The sequence below is a fragment of the Python bivittatus genome, unplaced genomic scaffold, assembly GCF_059951505.1.
Source record: "Python bivittatus isolate LINGU-HERP-01145 unplaced genomic scaffold, Pbiv_v1 ctg000020_np1212, whole genome shotgun sequence".
NCBI classification, from domain to species: Eukaryota; Metazoa; Chordata; class Lepidosauria; order Squamata; family Pythonidae; genus Python; species Python bivittatus.
This window is the reverse complement of record NW_028277030.1, coordinates 49,993,082-50,007,780: the sequence shown is the minus strand read 5'-3', so window position 1 is coordinate 50,007,780 and position 14,699 is coordinate 49,993,082. Positions and strand designations below refer to the sequence as shown.

At 39.9% G+C, this 14,699-nt stretch overlaps 1 protein-coding gene across 1 annotated transcript; it reads right to left on the bottom strand.

Annotated features, from left to right (window-relative positions):
* Window positions 1–261: 261 nt before the first annotated feature.
* Window positions 262–1,818, bottom strand: GJA10 (gap junction protein alpha 10). The gene has a single exon (XM_025176827.1). It carries the CDS (start codon window positions 1,816–1,818, stop codon window positions 262–264), a length of 1,557 nt encoding a protein of 518 aa, XP_025032595.1.
* Between the last annotated feature and the right edge of the window lie 12,881 nt (window positions 1,819–14,699).

Sequence of the window (14,699 nt, the reverse complement as noted above, 5' to 3'; positions counted from 1 at the left end):
GCAAGTTAATGGTCATATAACATTTTAAAAATGAATTATTTTTGTCTTGTTTCCTCCCTCTTTTTTAAAATAATGCTCGGCTGATTTTGTTTGGTATTGTATAAATAATGCCTTTCCACTGAACCAATTGCATTTTTCAAAGATGTCCCTTGATTTGAAAGAACCACACTACCTTTCCCCCTTTATATTTGAACGTAATTACAGACAAACCACTAAGCCCAAGGCCTGGACTAAAATGATGCTAAAGAACAATAACTCACACTAGCAGAAAGGCTGCTGGGGTTTACTTGCCATTGACACTCTGCGTCCCCTTGTGGAGGGAAATGATGGTGTGATAGGAGGACTACTATCATCTTGCCATTTAGCTTCCAAGACAGAACCATTCTGTGAGTCTGAGGTCACTGAGTTGATGTCCAGATGGCTCTTCGACAGCATTCTGGGTAAAATGCTGGAGCTGTGGTTCTGATAAGGCATGGTGTTTGGAGAGCTGCCATTGTCATTTCCTAAGTCCTTGTGGCCAACTTCCCAGCTATGCTTCCGAAACATAGCTTGAGGGCTCTCCATGTGGTTGGACACTATGGAAATTTTAGAGGCGTGTGAAGGGTTCTTAGAATCATCTGATACATATGGTTCATTCCTTCTGTAGAGGTTGATAGCCTGCCCTGCTTGCATTGGAACGTTGTCAGTGCTACAGGATGCAATCGGATGTTCACCATTATGGCACTGACTCATGAAGCTTGTATCATGCCTGGGGAACAGTCTATTTTGATGTTGTTCGTTCTCACTGGGATATCCAAGATGCCCATAGAAGGGATGCAGTTGGTCTTGATAATGATTTGGCCAACTTCTATAGTTTATGTGCCATTGTTGTTCCACACTGCCTGGGTGCTGATTTTGTTCAGTAAGTATATATCCTTCTTCAAGATTCAAGGAGACTGGTAGCCTACCTTGCTCCTCTGACCTAAATTTGTAACTGTCCTGGTGGGTTGAATTATTCATGTTGCAAATCTGCTGTATCACTGAATTTTTCTTGGGGAAATTAAAAATGGCATCCTCCTCTGCAGTCAGTAGCTCCTCCTTGGAGCTCCTGCAAAGAGTGTTTCTAATCTTCTTAATTCCCAAATGAACAATTTCCAAGATATTCAGAAACAGTGAAACTGCTGCAATGCTATGCATGAAAACCATGAAGATGGTTTTTTCTGTTGGTCTGGACACAAAGCAATCCACAGTGTTAGGGCAGGGTGGACGGGTGCACTTATAAAGTGGGTACATTTGAAACCCATATAAAAGATACTGACCTACCATGAAGCCCACTTCTAAGACTGATCGGGTCAAGATATGAAGGATATAGGTCCACAACAAAGCCCCTTGCAAGGGAGCCTTGTTCACTTTCTTTTGTTCTTCCAGCTTCTTCAGCTCCCTCTCTATTCTCCGGTGATCTTCTATAATAGGCTGTATCTCTTTGAGCTGCTCTTTTAGGTGGGCTTTCTTCTGCTGCCTCTCTTTCTCAAGGGCTTGCAGTCTATAAAGGGCATGGCCCATGTACACAAGGGAAGGAGAAGAGACAAAGATGACCTGGAGCACCCAGTAGCGGATCAGGGAGATGGGGAAAGCTTTATCATAACAGATGTTGCTGCAACCTGGCTGCTCTGTGTTGCAAATAAACTCTGCTTGCTCATCATCCCAGACTTCTTCAGCAGCCACACCGAGAACCAACATGCGAAATATGAAAAGGATGGTGAGCCAGATTTTGCCCACTATGGTGGAATGGAGATGCACTTCCTCTAAAATACTGCCTAGCAAGTTCCAGTCCCCCATAGTCACAGGATCATCTCTCTAAAATAAAAGAGCAGTACATCACTAAAAGAGGCATTTATACATTTGCGTAAGTATCAGAATTTATAAATGGCATTATTTAAATCATCTGCAGTTCATTTGATTCACTTGACATGGATTAAAATAAAAGAGTGAATAAAGGATATGCCTCATTCTTACAAAAAGGAAGCATTATCTAAAGCAGTGTAGAGGGTATAGGGAATGGCCTTGAAGATCAGGAGGAGGGGCTGCTACCAAGGAGATGGTCAGATAAGTGGGGCTTGAATCTGAGCCAAGAAAATAACTTGAGAAAACGTCTTAGGCAAGTTTCTCCCTAGTTCACATGAAGATAAAGTGAGGGTATGGGAAGCACATTCAGACTTTCAGGATTCTTTTACTATTGCTGTTTCAATAAAAGTACCTGACCTATATGGCATTGGTTTCTTAGTCTGGTCTACCTTGTTGAGCTGACAAATAGGGCCGGAAGTTGTGGGCCTCCAGTTGTTGCTGAACTACAGCACCCAGTATCCCATACTATTGGATGTGATGATTGAAGCTTCTGGATGTTGGTTCAGCAACTTCTGGATGACCACACTGATAAAATGATTGCCATGATGGTGTGGCCAGTGACTAAATATCCATATTTCAGTACATGTCCTACTCTATAATTTCAGGGAATTCTATGAAAACCAATGGCTTTGGTAAAAAAAAATTGCAAAAATATTTATAATGGAAAAATTAGACAAAACCCAGTTTCTAACTTTGTAAAAGAACAAGTATCCTGTCAATTAATAAATACTTTCAAAAATGTAACACATTTTATCACAATTATCAAGGAACACATCCATGTATCCATCTCTTGAAAAATGTAGGAATGTGTTAAGAGTCATATTAAGACTATTGTTTTGTATTCCTTTTCTTTTCCTGGAAAGCTCACAGAGAGAACATAAAGAAGTTAATAATTTAATATTTATACATAACCCCATTTCTGAAAAGTATTGCTTCTCCACTCCAGTGTGTTCTATTATCTGTCATGAGGATTAGATTCTGATACATTTGTCTGATTCCATTTAGGCTACTCACCATCAAATTGTTTTGCAGCAGTTAAGTCCACAGGCTGACAACATGGTGCATGAAGAGGATCCCCTTATGATAGAAACAGGTTTCCCTGCATATGTGCATGTATATGTGTATATGCACACAAGTTTTCTTACCTTTTCCTTGATTTCTGTCTAAGGCTGCAAGTATCAGCATAACTAATAAAGTAAGGATGACCTCAAATCAGGCTCGATTCCTTCTGGTCATGTGGACATTAGTACAGTTTTCTTGACAACAGAAGTGGTTTGCCACTGCCTTCTTCCAGAATGTTTTTCAACTTCCCAGTTTACCTAGACAGAAAATTTATAAAGGGGAAGGGAGAGATTTCCTGTTTGACAAAATGCCTTAAGGAGCAAATCATAAATGTTTTAAAAATTATTAAAATTGACTATAATCTCTGTGTAATGACTGTCTAGATACACTGTTTCCTTCACTGCTTTAGAACCTAGTTGATCAAAAGTACCTTTACAGATTAGAAAAATGGATAGATCGGCATTATCATTATTATTGTTATTGTTATTATATGATGACCAATTTCTGTCAGAAATGGAGGACTCATGCTAAAAACTGAATTTGTAATTACAAATGTTTTCCTCTTTGTACATTTAAAATAACTTCAGGTCTTATTCTGCTGCTTACCATGCTCATGATCTCTTGGAACACAGCAAACTCGTCTCCTGAAATTACCACATGCTCTCCAGGGCTGTTAATTGCTTCTTCTTCTGAACAACTTAAATCTATTTTAACACCTGATACGATGATTGTAAATCGTAAGTTCTGTGGCTGCTGGGATCAACGAGTCCAAAGAACACAAACAGGTTGATCAGCTGACTGGTAGGACAAAGCCTCTAGTTGGAACGACCGTGCAGTGGAGACCCACCAAGTTATCTCCGCAGCCTCCCTGTCCACCTCATTGCCTTGTAACGCCACTGCTTATTTCACTGGGACGCAAACATGTTTAATCTTCTTGCTGAGCTGCTAAGTAAATCAATTCATTTTGTAAAGTGAATGAACAGCCTCTTTTCACAGCTCTGGATGCTTTCTTTACATCCCGTTCATTTTCATGTAAATCAATGCTCAGTGATCAATCGGTCATGTCCGATTTCATAGTCTATTACGCAGCAGCATAGATGGGTTAGATTAATTCTTGGGTGGAAAAATGCCTGAAACAGCAGCTCAGACTAGAAAAAGTTTGAGAGGAGAAATCCAGTTTCCCATATTTTTCATTGGCTTTGGTTACTCAAGCCCCCTACCCACCTCAAGGGACACACACAACATTCACAAAGAGGAATAAGTAAGTATAAATTATATTCCCCTTTCTGGGCTGCTTGGAAAGATAGCAATTAAAAGGAAAGAAGAACGGCTTCAAAGTCAACTGTGTTAATTGTTTTGCTGCTTACTGAGCAAGAAGCAGAGATAGGAAGCATATTAAAATCTTCAGTTTAGGGAATTGTTTGTGTAACTATAGCCTTAGGTACTTGTCAGTCTTGCCTTGTGATGGTCATAGAATCCCATTAATCCTTCAATCACTTTAAGGCAGTCTGCAACAGCAAGAATATTTTGAGGACCTGCTACAAAATGGGGATTAAGAAGCAGAGAATGAGACAGAAAAGAGATAGCCAAGCTATAATTGTATAAAAGCTTGCTTTTGAGGAAGTTGCTACTGACTTCTGTGGGATTATTTCAGATAAATAGGCTGAAGACTAAAACCGATGTTCATAAAATCACCTTTGAAAAATAAAAATGTAATTATTTTCCAGTTTTGAGGCCATCCATCTCCTTAACCACTCTGGGCAGCTTACAAATAAAAAAGAAAACCAGTATGTTTAAATACAGATCATGCCAACCAGAAAATCAATACAACCAGTTATAAAACCAAACTTTACTAACGGGAACTACACAACCACCCTATCCCAAGGAAAGCCTTTATTACAATGGCAACTCTGAAACCAGTCTGGTGCTGTAATATTAACTGATTCATTGTTACATAAAGAGTATATAGACTGAAATGGTTTGTCAGATGGACAATCCTCAGTAATCTGTAATATCAACATCAACAACACAGAAGGTATGTGTGTGTGTGTGTGTATGTGTGTGTGTGTGTGTGTGTGTATATATATGTAAGAACAGGAGGTCAAGACCTCCTTTCAGTGTGGGAACTCTTTGTGCTTGCACTAGATAGAAACAGGACTAGAGAAATACATTGTGCCTAGCATTTAGCTATTATCAGCTAAGGTGCCTGGTTTCCTCTTCAGTCCATCAGAAGTTGCCTTGGGAATTATCATAGAGTGCCATGCCTTGCTACCAATTAAATGTATGTCTTGCTTTTTCTCAGAATCTGTAACTTGGTGCTTTTACCTACTTTCCCTTGATATATCTTCACTTCTGCCTCTGGATATAATTCGAAGGCATTGCTAGGAAAGTTCAAACATGTACAAAATGAAGGTCAACCATGTACAATAACACTATCTTCCAAATCACAAGCTAGAAAAGTTGTTCTTAAACTAGGAGATATTTGGGCACATCCTGGGGATAATGCAGTGATTTGTAATTGATTCTTTGTGAGTCAAGGATCCAGTTTGGGATTGCCACTGCGAAAGTGCTTGTGTAAAACAACACAGTTTGGCATTTTTGTGGCACTAATGACATTATTTGAGACTAGGAAAAGGGATAATTGGGTCAAGCAGTTTAAGACTCACTCAGCTAGAAGAAAGCAACTGTTATAATTAAAACCTAAACTAATCAAATTGTTGATAATTTCTAGTTTAGCAATTTCACATTAAAGTCTCCTTTTTCTATTGAAGATGTAAAACAAAATCATCGAGAGAGGAAAAAAAGGAATTGGCTAAACAAGCAATAATTACTATGTTCATATGCAAGATGACTGTTTAATAGATAATTTACAATACACCATGGCCTAATGTGATATGTAAATACAACTAAAGTTTCTTTGTTCTAGTTCCTGCACAGAGCTAACTTCATTAATTAAGGTTCCTAAGCAAGAGATCCCAATGGGCAAGTTTGTGAGCTTCTGGCTATCTCCCCTTCCTATAGCTAAGGCATCAGCAAAATTAAGTTCCCTGCAACTCATTAGAACAAATCACTCATCCTGGAACCCCATCTTCACCTTTCCTTGGTACACACTGATATGATAGACTAAATTATTGGCCTATAATGTCTGATTCTTGGTACATCCTGTAGATAGTAAGGTAGGTAGGTAGGTAGGTAGGTAGGTAGGTAGATAGATAGATAGATAGATAGATAGATAGATAGATAGATAGATAGATAGATAGATAGATAGATAGATAGATGATAGACATAGATACTAAGATTATGTCAACAGGCAATGCCAACCCAATGCAAAGAGACAGAAAAGAAATTGAAGTAGCAACCTAGGCTCAAAAATTTACAAGGATGACATCTGCTACTTGGAAAAAAAGAGTATGACAGACAGATCTAGACAAAATAATACGCAGAGACATCATACTGACAACAAAATAATGTATTGTGAAATAGAATTTGGGGGTCAAACTAAAAAGCCCCTAACCCAAATATACGTTCCAGAGAAACTAAAGTGCTAACTCAGCTATACAGGAATTAGATACAAAGAACATTCAGTTAAAGGAGAAAATGACGTTAGGGCAGGTAAATAACATGCAACTTCAAAGGCACTCACCCCCTCTCTACATGCCCTTGTCTAAAGGGAATTAGAGTGCTAGCTCAGCTATAAAACACAGACACAAGGAATGCTGATTCAGGTAAGTAGGAGTGCTGAGAAGCAAGAACTTCTAGGGAAAGTAACTTCTCAACAAAACATATTCTAAGATCCCTTTGTTTAGCTCAAGCACAGCTGCAGGAGGAGCAAACTCCCAGCAGTAACCAACTTCTATCTCCCTCGTCCAGACCAAGTCCTCCAGCATTGTGCAGGGGGCTGCTCTACCTTGCTGTTGCCCCTCACTTTCCCCTCGGCAGCAGAGGTGGTACCAGCACCATGTGGGGGAGGCTCCTTTCCGAAATCGGGCAAAACGGGGACTACCAAATAGGTCCACCCAGCCATCAAAGTATCCATATCAGAAGACACAGCATAACTTCTGACAGTGAGACACAGGCATTGCAACTTCCTTTTCTGACAGTGTGGAAGGTCATAGACAATCAACAAAATCAGATCACTGAAATGACTTTAGATATATAGTTACAGGTTCCTGAGAAAACGAATAAGCATCTAAAAGTTGCTATTGTTAAGCTAGAGAAAGAATTGGAGGAGTCCAAGACACAATGTAAAGAAAAAGAACTGCAGCTTGTGTCCCAGAAGAAGGAAGAAAAAGAGTTGATAATCGCAATGCAAAGCTTGCGATGGAAAGTAGAAAAATGCCTTGGAATGCCTTGGAAGATGATGTCCGCCTTCCTATGTAGTAATGGAACAGTCCAGACAACCAGTGTCTGAAGAGTTACTTGTGGCAGATCAGTTAATCGCAGATGTTTGACTGTTTCTTACTCACAGAGCTCAGGTCAAGGAACCTGACTTGTCCTTGCTGCTCAGAATCCAGTCAATGATCAATGGTGACTGGGTTTTCAGGAACCTCAGAGGGTACGGGTCTACCCAATCCTCAATCGCAGACAAGCCAACCATGCTCTCTGGGCCAGTGGGACCTGTCAGTGGGGTTGGGCTGGCCTTGGTCGGTGGCTGCTTCTAAGCAGTGGTGAGTGTCTCAGCAGTCTCCCCATGGGGGCCTACAGATGGGGGTGGCCCAGCGGCGGTCCATCTCCATCTCCAGGTCTCAAAAACTGTTCCTGTGCCACCCGGCCTCCTTACCGCGAGTACACCCCTGGAGGAGCCAGGGGAGGATGGCCCTTTTGCTGGGGCTAACCTCAGGCACGTGCAGTCACTGGAGGCCACTGAGCCTTTGCAGACCCTCTGTGGGGATGGGGGTTGGGAACCCCTCAAAAGCCATTCCTGTGCCACCTAGCTTTCTTGCCTCCTTCATCCTGAAAAAATCCAATTTCTTCAAAACTACTGAATGTAGGTCAAAGCTGTGAATAAAGTGTTTCTTTCTTCTTCTTCATTTCTTCTTTATGCTGATAAAGAAAATACAATGTTTTCTGGAGTAAAAATGGAATTGCCAGAAGCGGGCACTATAACAGTGGTTCAGCAAGCTTTAGGGTAGATCAGGACTGGGAACCTTCATGACAAACGTAGTTGGATTTGCTTGGCTATTTGTGGGTCTTAGAACTGTGGATGAAGATTACAAAGGCATAACAAAGATTTTTTTGGATGCAGGCAGCACTGATGGTTTGGGGCACGATAGGTAAAGATTATATGCTCCTTAAAGGTTGCCTTCCCAGTTTGGTAATGATTGTTTTATTCTGCAGTTCTTGAGTAATGCAAAAGGGAAAAAAAGATTTAAAAACACTCACATTTCAGATAAGGGATTCAAACTTAGAATTAAGTCATCAATTATTTACTTCTTTTGCATTGATTGATTGATTGATTGATTGATTGATTGATTGATTGATTCAAGTAAGTAGGAGTGCTAAGAAGCAAGGACACCTAGGGAAAGTAACATCTCAAGAAAATATATTCTAAGATCCCTTTGTTTAACTCAAGCAAGCCATTGTATTCACCTCATTATCCTGACCTCACTAACACATTTTAGTATAACTCAATCAAATTGTTTGCTACACTAATTAAATGTATATTATAATGTGCGTCAGTCTACAAAGAGAGACTTAGGGTTAACTCTTTAGGCTTGTCTTCACCTCCAGTACGAATTAATAAACGAATTGGCACTTCAATGAAGTTGTGTTGATCTCTGGTTTAAATGAACTCAAGAGTTCTCCTACAATTGTCAACACCATGGTTTTCCAGTTGTGACATATAGCTGTGAAAACAGGAGGTTTGGAAAAGCTGGATGAAGACAAATTGATGCCTTTGAACTGTGATGCTGGACTGAAGTAAACTGATTGCTCACTGGAAGTACTAATAACTAAACTAGAGTTTTAATATTCAATTAATATGTGAATTAATATCAATATTAATAAAAATAATATTTAATTAATAATATTAAATATTTAAAATTAAATATAAAGGCAAGAGTCATTGGAGAAGATCCTGATGCTTGTAAAAATAAAGGCAATTGAAAAAGAGGCTGACAGAAGACAAGGGAGTTAGATACTGATGACACAAGCATGACCTTATACGAATTCAAAGGAACAATTATGGAGGTAAAATCCTGGCAAAATGATGTATATTTGGTCACAAACAGTTGGAAGTGACTGAAAAACACCATCTCAAGTGAGGCAAAGTACAAGCTTAGCCAAATGCAGGATACGTTTTCCATAATCTCTCCTGAAATCTCTTTTATACTTGTGGGTCCAATATGAAAGGGGAATCTTGATGGAGATTACTTGTTAAATCAGGATGCTTATATGTAAAAACCGCCATGATTTTAATTTCACTGGAACATACTTAAGGTATTGAGCTTTGCACTTTAGTATCAAGACTCTTTGCCATCAGGAAAGCAAATTATTATCTGGTGGCTAACCAAATGTATGCATAACTTATTCAAAAAGATGACAAAGAAGGGTATAAAATACTCAAATCAACGTTTAATTAACATTAACTGCATTCATTTTACAAGGTTTGAGATTCATATTACAGAATGCAGTATTTAATGTATACAAAATAAAATTTGTTCAGTGTAATCAAAAATGTACAGGTAAAGTTTTTTTTTGTCCTTGCTGCTGCTGCTGTGGTGCTTGCTGTAGCTGCTGCTGCAGCCACCCCTGAGCAAGCAGCCCTGAAGCAGCTTGCTTCAGGCCAAAGGCGGGCTGCAAAGCATGAAAGGAAACGATGGCCACAGGAGAAGCAAATGCCCAGCAACCAACCTCTGTCTCCCTCGTCCAGACTGTGTCCTCCGGCATTGCGCAGGGGGCCGCTCTGCCTTGCCATCACCCCTCACTTTCCCCTCGGCAGTGGAGGCGGTACCAGCACCATGTGGGGGAGGCTCCTTTCTGAAACCGGGCAAAATGAGGACTACCGAATAGGTCCACTACCCAGCCATCAAACCATTCTTATCAGAAGACACAGCACAACTTCTGAAAGCAAGGACACAGGCATTGCAAATTCCTTTTCTGATAGTGTGGAATGTCATAGACAATCAACAAAATCAGATCACTTAAATGACTTTAGACATATAGACGGTTCCCTAGTTACGAACTTTCAAGTTGCGAACTTTCACCAATATGAACAAGATGGACCCGGAAGTCAGAGCCAGAAGTCAGGCCAGAGGTCAGGAGAAGGTACACCACAAACTAACCCTTTCCCACCATCTCCCGACTCCTGGTTCTGACTTCTGGTCCTGACTTCTTGCATGGTCGGTTGTGTTTGGTGTGTGGCAACTGCAAATTGCAGACAGTAAATGTCTGCAATTAAGCACAAGAGTGCTAATGGGGAGGGGGGTAGCACAAAGAAGTGGCAATCCATTACGACACTCATGAAGATGGAGATATTGAAGAAAATGGAGGGGGGAGAAGATGGTGAATGTGGCACATACCTACGGCAAGAAGTGTTCCACAATCGGAATGATCATTAAGAACAAAGACAAGATTACGGAACATGTCAAAAGTTCAGTGCCTATGCAATCCATGATAATAAGCAAGAGGAGAGGAAAAGTGATTGAAGAGATGGAGGCGTTGCTTGGCATGTGGATCAAAGATCAGCATCAGCAACGCACGCTGCTTAGCCTAATGCTGATGCAGAAGGCTAAGAGCTTATTCCATGACTTACAACAAAAGGCTGGTGAATGTGCAGGTGAAGAGGTGTTCGTTGCAAGTCATGGGTGGTTCCACTGCTTTAAGGCTCACGTGAACCTTCATAACGTGAAAGTCAGTGGCAAAGTGGCAAGTGCAGACAAGGCTGCAGCCAGAGTTCCTGGAAACCCTCAAGGAGATCATCGAGGAAGATAGTTATTTGCCCCAGCAAATATTCAATGTGGATGAAATGGGGCTTTATTAAAGGAAAATGCCAGACAGAACATACATCAGTGAGAAGACCATACCAGGCTTCAAAGCTGCGAAGGATAGGCTAACACTGCTGTTCGGTGGCAACACTTCTGGTGACCTGAGCCTAAAACTGCTGCTAGTCCACCACTCTGAGAACCTGCGAACTCTCAAGAACATCTCAAAGAGCTCACTTCCTGTTGTATGGAAGGCTTACAAAAAGCTTGGGTCACCCTTCTCATCTCTGAAGACTGGTTTTTCCAACATTTCATCCCAGAAGTGGAGAGGTACTGCCATGCAAAAAACATTGACTTCAAGATTCTGCTCATATTGGATAATGCCTCGGGTCATCCACCTTACCTGGACAATTTCCATCTGAATCTGAAGGTTATGTATCTGCCTCCCAACACCACCTCCCTTCTGCAGCCAACGGACCAGGGAGTGATAGCAACCTTTAAAAAATATTATCTTTGGCGCATGTTTAGGGATGCAGTCCAGGCAACTGAAGTGAACTCCCAGATGACCTTGCACCAGTTTTGGAAGTACTACAACATCTTCAGGGTCATCAAGAATATTGATGCAGCCTGGTGTGAGGTTACCCCTGCGAACATTAACAGGGTGTAGAAATGTCTGTGCCCTCAGTTCGTTCATGACTCTCGCAGGCTTGAGGTGGTGGAAAAGGAGTAGCAGGCTGTTATCAGCAACTTAGTTGCCCTCAGCAAGGAGCTTCAACTTGACCTGGAGGAAGAGGACTTTGATGAGCTGCTAGCTGCACAGACGGAGAACCTCTCCAATGAAGATCTCATGGAGTTGGAGGAGTAGCGAAAACAAGATGAAGAGATCAAACTACTGAAGCAGTTCAGACCAAACTGATGGCAGAGAGGTTCAGCTTAACTGAGAAAGTGCTGTCATTGTTTGAGGTGCAGGACCCTAACATGGAGTGCTTCACCAAGGTGTCTGCAGCTGTCCATGGTGTAATCTAGTGCTACAGCGTCATATATGAGGAGAAGAGGAAGACCACCACCCAAAGTTCACTGGACCGTTTCTTCAGGAAAGTGGGGAAACGTGCCATTCCTACTCTAGAGGATGAGCCCACGCCATCTCCGCAAATGCCTACACCATTGCTGCAAGTGCCTATGCCAATACTGCCACTTATGTAAGGTACAAACTGCGTGTGTTTTTCATGCTTGCTGGACTTGCGAACAAAATGGACTTATGAACAGCTTCTCGGAACATAACCCGTTTGTAAATAGGGGAGTGTCTGTACAGCTACAGGTTCCCAAGGAAATGAAAAAGCAACTGAAAGTTGCTATTGTTAAGCTAGAGAAAGAATTGGAGGAGTCCAAGACACAAGGTAAAGAAAAAGAATTGCAGCTTGTGTCCCAGAAGAAGGAACAAAAAGAGTTGATAACTGCAATGCAAAGTTTGCAACAAAAAGATGCAAACAAAAAGTTTGCCTGGAAGATGATGTCCGCCTTCCTATGTGCTAATAGAACAGTCCAGACAAGTGGCTGAAAAGTTACCTGTGGCAGATAAGTTAATCACAGAGATATCTGGCTACCTATTTGACTTGAAAGCATTTCTTTGTTTGGACTTTTTGCTGAGAACTGGGAGAAGGGGCTACTTATTTGATTTGCCTATTGTTAAGAGATGGGTTATGGGACGAAGAGATTACATTGGTTAATGAGAGGAGGTGAAGAGATTATGGAATTGTTTATACTTGTCATTATGAGGGTGGGAAGTCGCTTTTTTTAGGGGAAGGGGTGTGTTTTGTTTTGTTTAATTTTCTTACACTCTTTTTTTCCTTTTTTTTCCCACTCGTATTCTTTTATTGTTCTATTTAAAACTTTTAATAAAATTATTGGGAAAAAATGAAGATGAGAAGCACCATAGCATGGAAACTCTCTCGAAGCTCTCAGAGGTTTGTCAGTTACAGAAAGATATTGATGAACTGAGAACTGTAATTTCAGACTGCTACGCTCAGGACATGGGAGAAACCTGCTACAGTGATGACAGGCTTGGTCTCACAGTAACAACTAAGTAACATAGTAACAACTAAGTTAGATGCTGCTCTGGTTTTAGTTCCTCATAATTCTGTTAAAAACAATACAGTACTGGAAAGCAAATTCTGCACCAGATGAAAGATTTCATACATTTATGCAGTTCATGCGGGTAATGCAGTCTTCTGTTGAAGAGATCATTATGTGCTGCAAGAAAATCTTATTTCTTCAAAACTTCTGAATGTAGGTCAAAGTTGTGAATGTGTTTCTTTTGAAAACGGTTTTTATTTCCTCTGTTATGCTGATAAAGAAAATGCAATGTTTTCTGGAGTAAAAATGGAATTGCCAGAAGAGGGCACTGTAACAATAGTTCAGCAAGCTTTAGGGTAGATCAGGACTGGGAACCTTCATGACAAACGTAGTTGGATTTGCTTGGCTATTTGTGGGTCTTAGAACTGTGGATGAAGATTACAAAGGCATAACAAAGATTTTTTTGGATGCAGGCAGCACTGATGGTTTGGGGCACGATAGGTAAAGATTATATGCTCCTTAAAGGTTGCCTTCCCAGTTTGGTAATGATTGTTTTATTCTGCAGTTCTTGAGTAATGCAAAAGGAAATAAAAGATGAAAAAAACATTCACATTTCAGATAAGGAAGGAATTCAAACTTAGAATTTAGTCATCGACTATTTACCTTTTTTGTGTTAATTAGATTGAAAAAACTGGTTTTGATAAAAGGTTTTAAAAAATCAAAAACAGTAAGCATGACATCTGCATAACAATAAATATTTACTCTTTGTTTTGAATTTGGCAAAGTAGTTTCTTCTGAATGTGAACGTTTGAATTCCAGCACATAGAAAAATAAAAAGCCTTAAAGAAACCTGATTTCTTCTGGAGATCTGCAACAGCAGATCTTGATGAATAATTATAATATATTTGCTCCAAAATTAGGTCACAATTGGCATAAAAATCTTACGTGAAAACAGAGTTCTTGACTATTCAGGCAAATATATTTAAGTTCCTCTTATTGTGAGAAGAAGACTGGGATGAAATCAGCAGTGCCAACCCTCAAAGATGCAGTGTTAAAATGCCTGAATGAAAAGTATGCCACCTGGTAATCCAGAGTTTATATACCATTTTTGTCAAGCCAAGTCTAATATCACTTTATTCTGACAATCCACTGCATAAAAAATGATACGCTTTTGAAAAAAGAGGCTGAATAAGATGCACGATGCTCATCTTACAGTTGTAGATGGCATAATGTTCATAACTTTAGTCTTGCCAAAAGTTGCTGCTTAAAGAGCAAAAACATACATTAAATGGATTACCATTTTCAATTTCTTACATTAGTATTTTTCCTTAAGCAATTTTTAAACACTGATTTTAGATTGATTTTTTTTCACGTTGTGTGAGTTACATTTAAATTTTATTTGTATACGATGCAGTTTAAAAAAGTTGACCTTTGCAAAGTTATATTTATTTAAATAGGAGTTTATTCCTACTCTGTGCTGGCTACTATATGTGAAAATTTATTTTAATATTGAACTTAACTATCGCTCAGTGGTTATAAATGCACATTTGTAAATATAACATAGAAGTGGCTAAAGATACTTAATCCTGCTGATTGAGGCCAGAATTTAAAATACTACGGTTACAATCCCAAAAGTGTTACTAAGAAATAAAATTAAGCAGTACTTAATCTTACAGTTGTAACTTTAAATTCGTATCTATGCAGATGAAGGGGTGAATGCTCAGAAATAATTAGCTGATTCACTTTCTCCCCAATGAA

Excerpts from the sequence above, each read along its gene's own strand:
- GJA10 (XM_025176827.1), bottom strand. The coding sequence starts at position 1,818 with ATGGGGGACTGGAACTTGCTAGGCAGTATTTTAGAGGAAGTGCATCTC.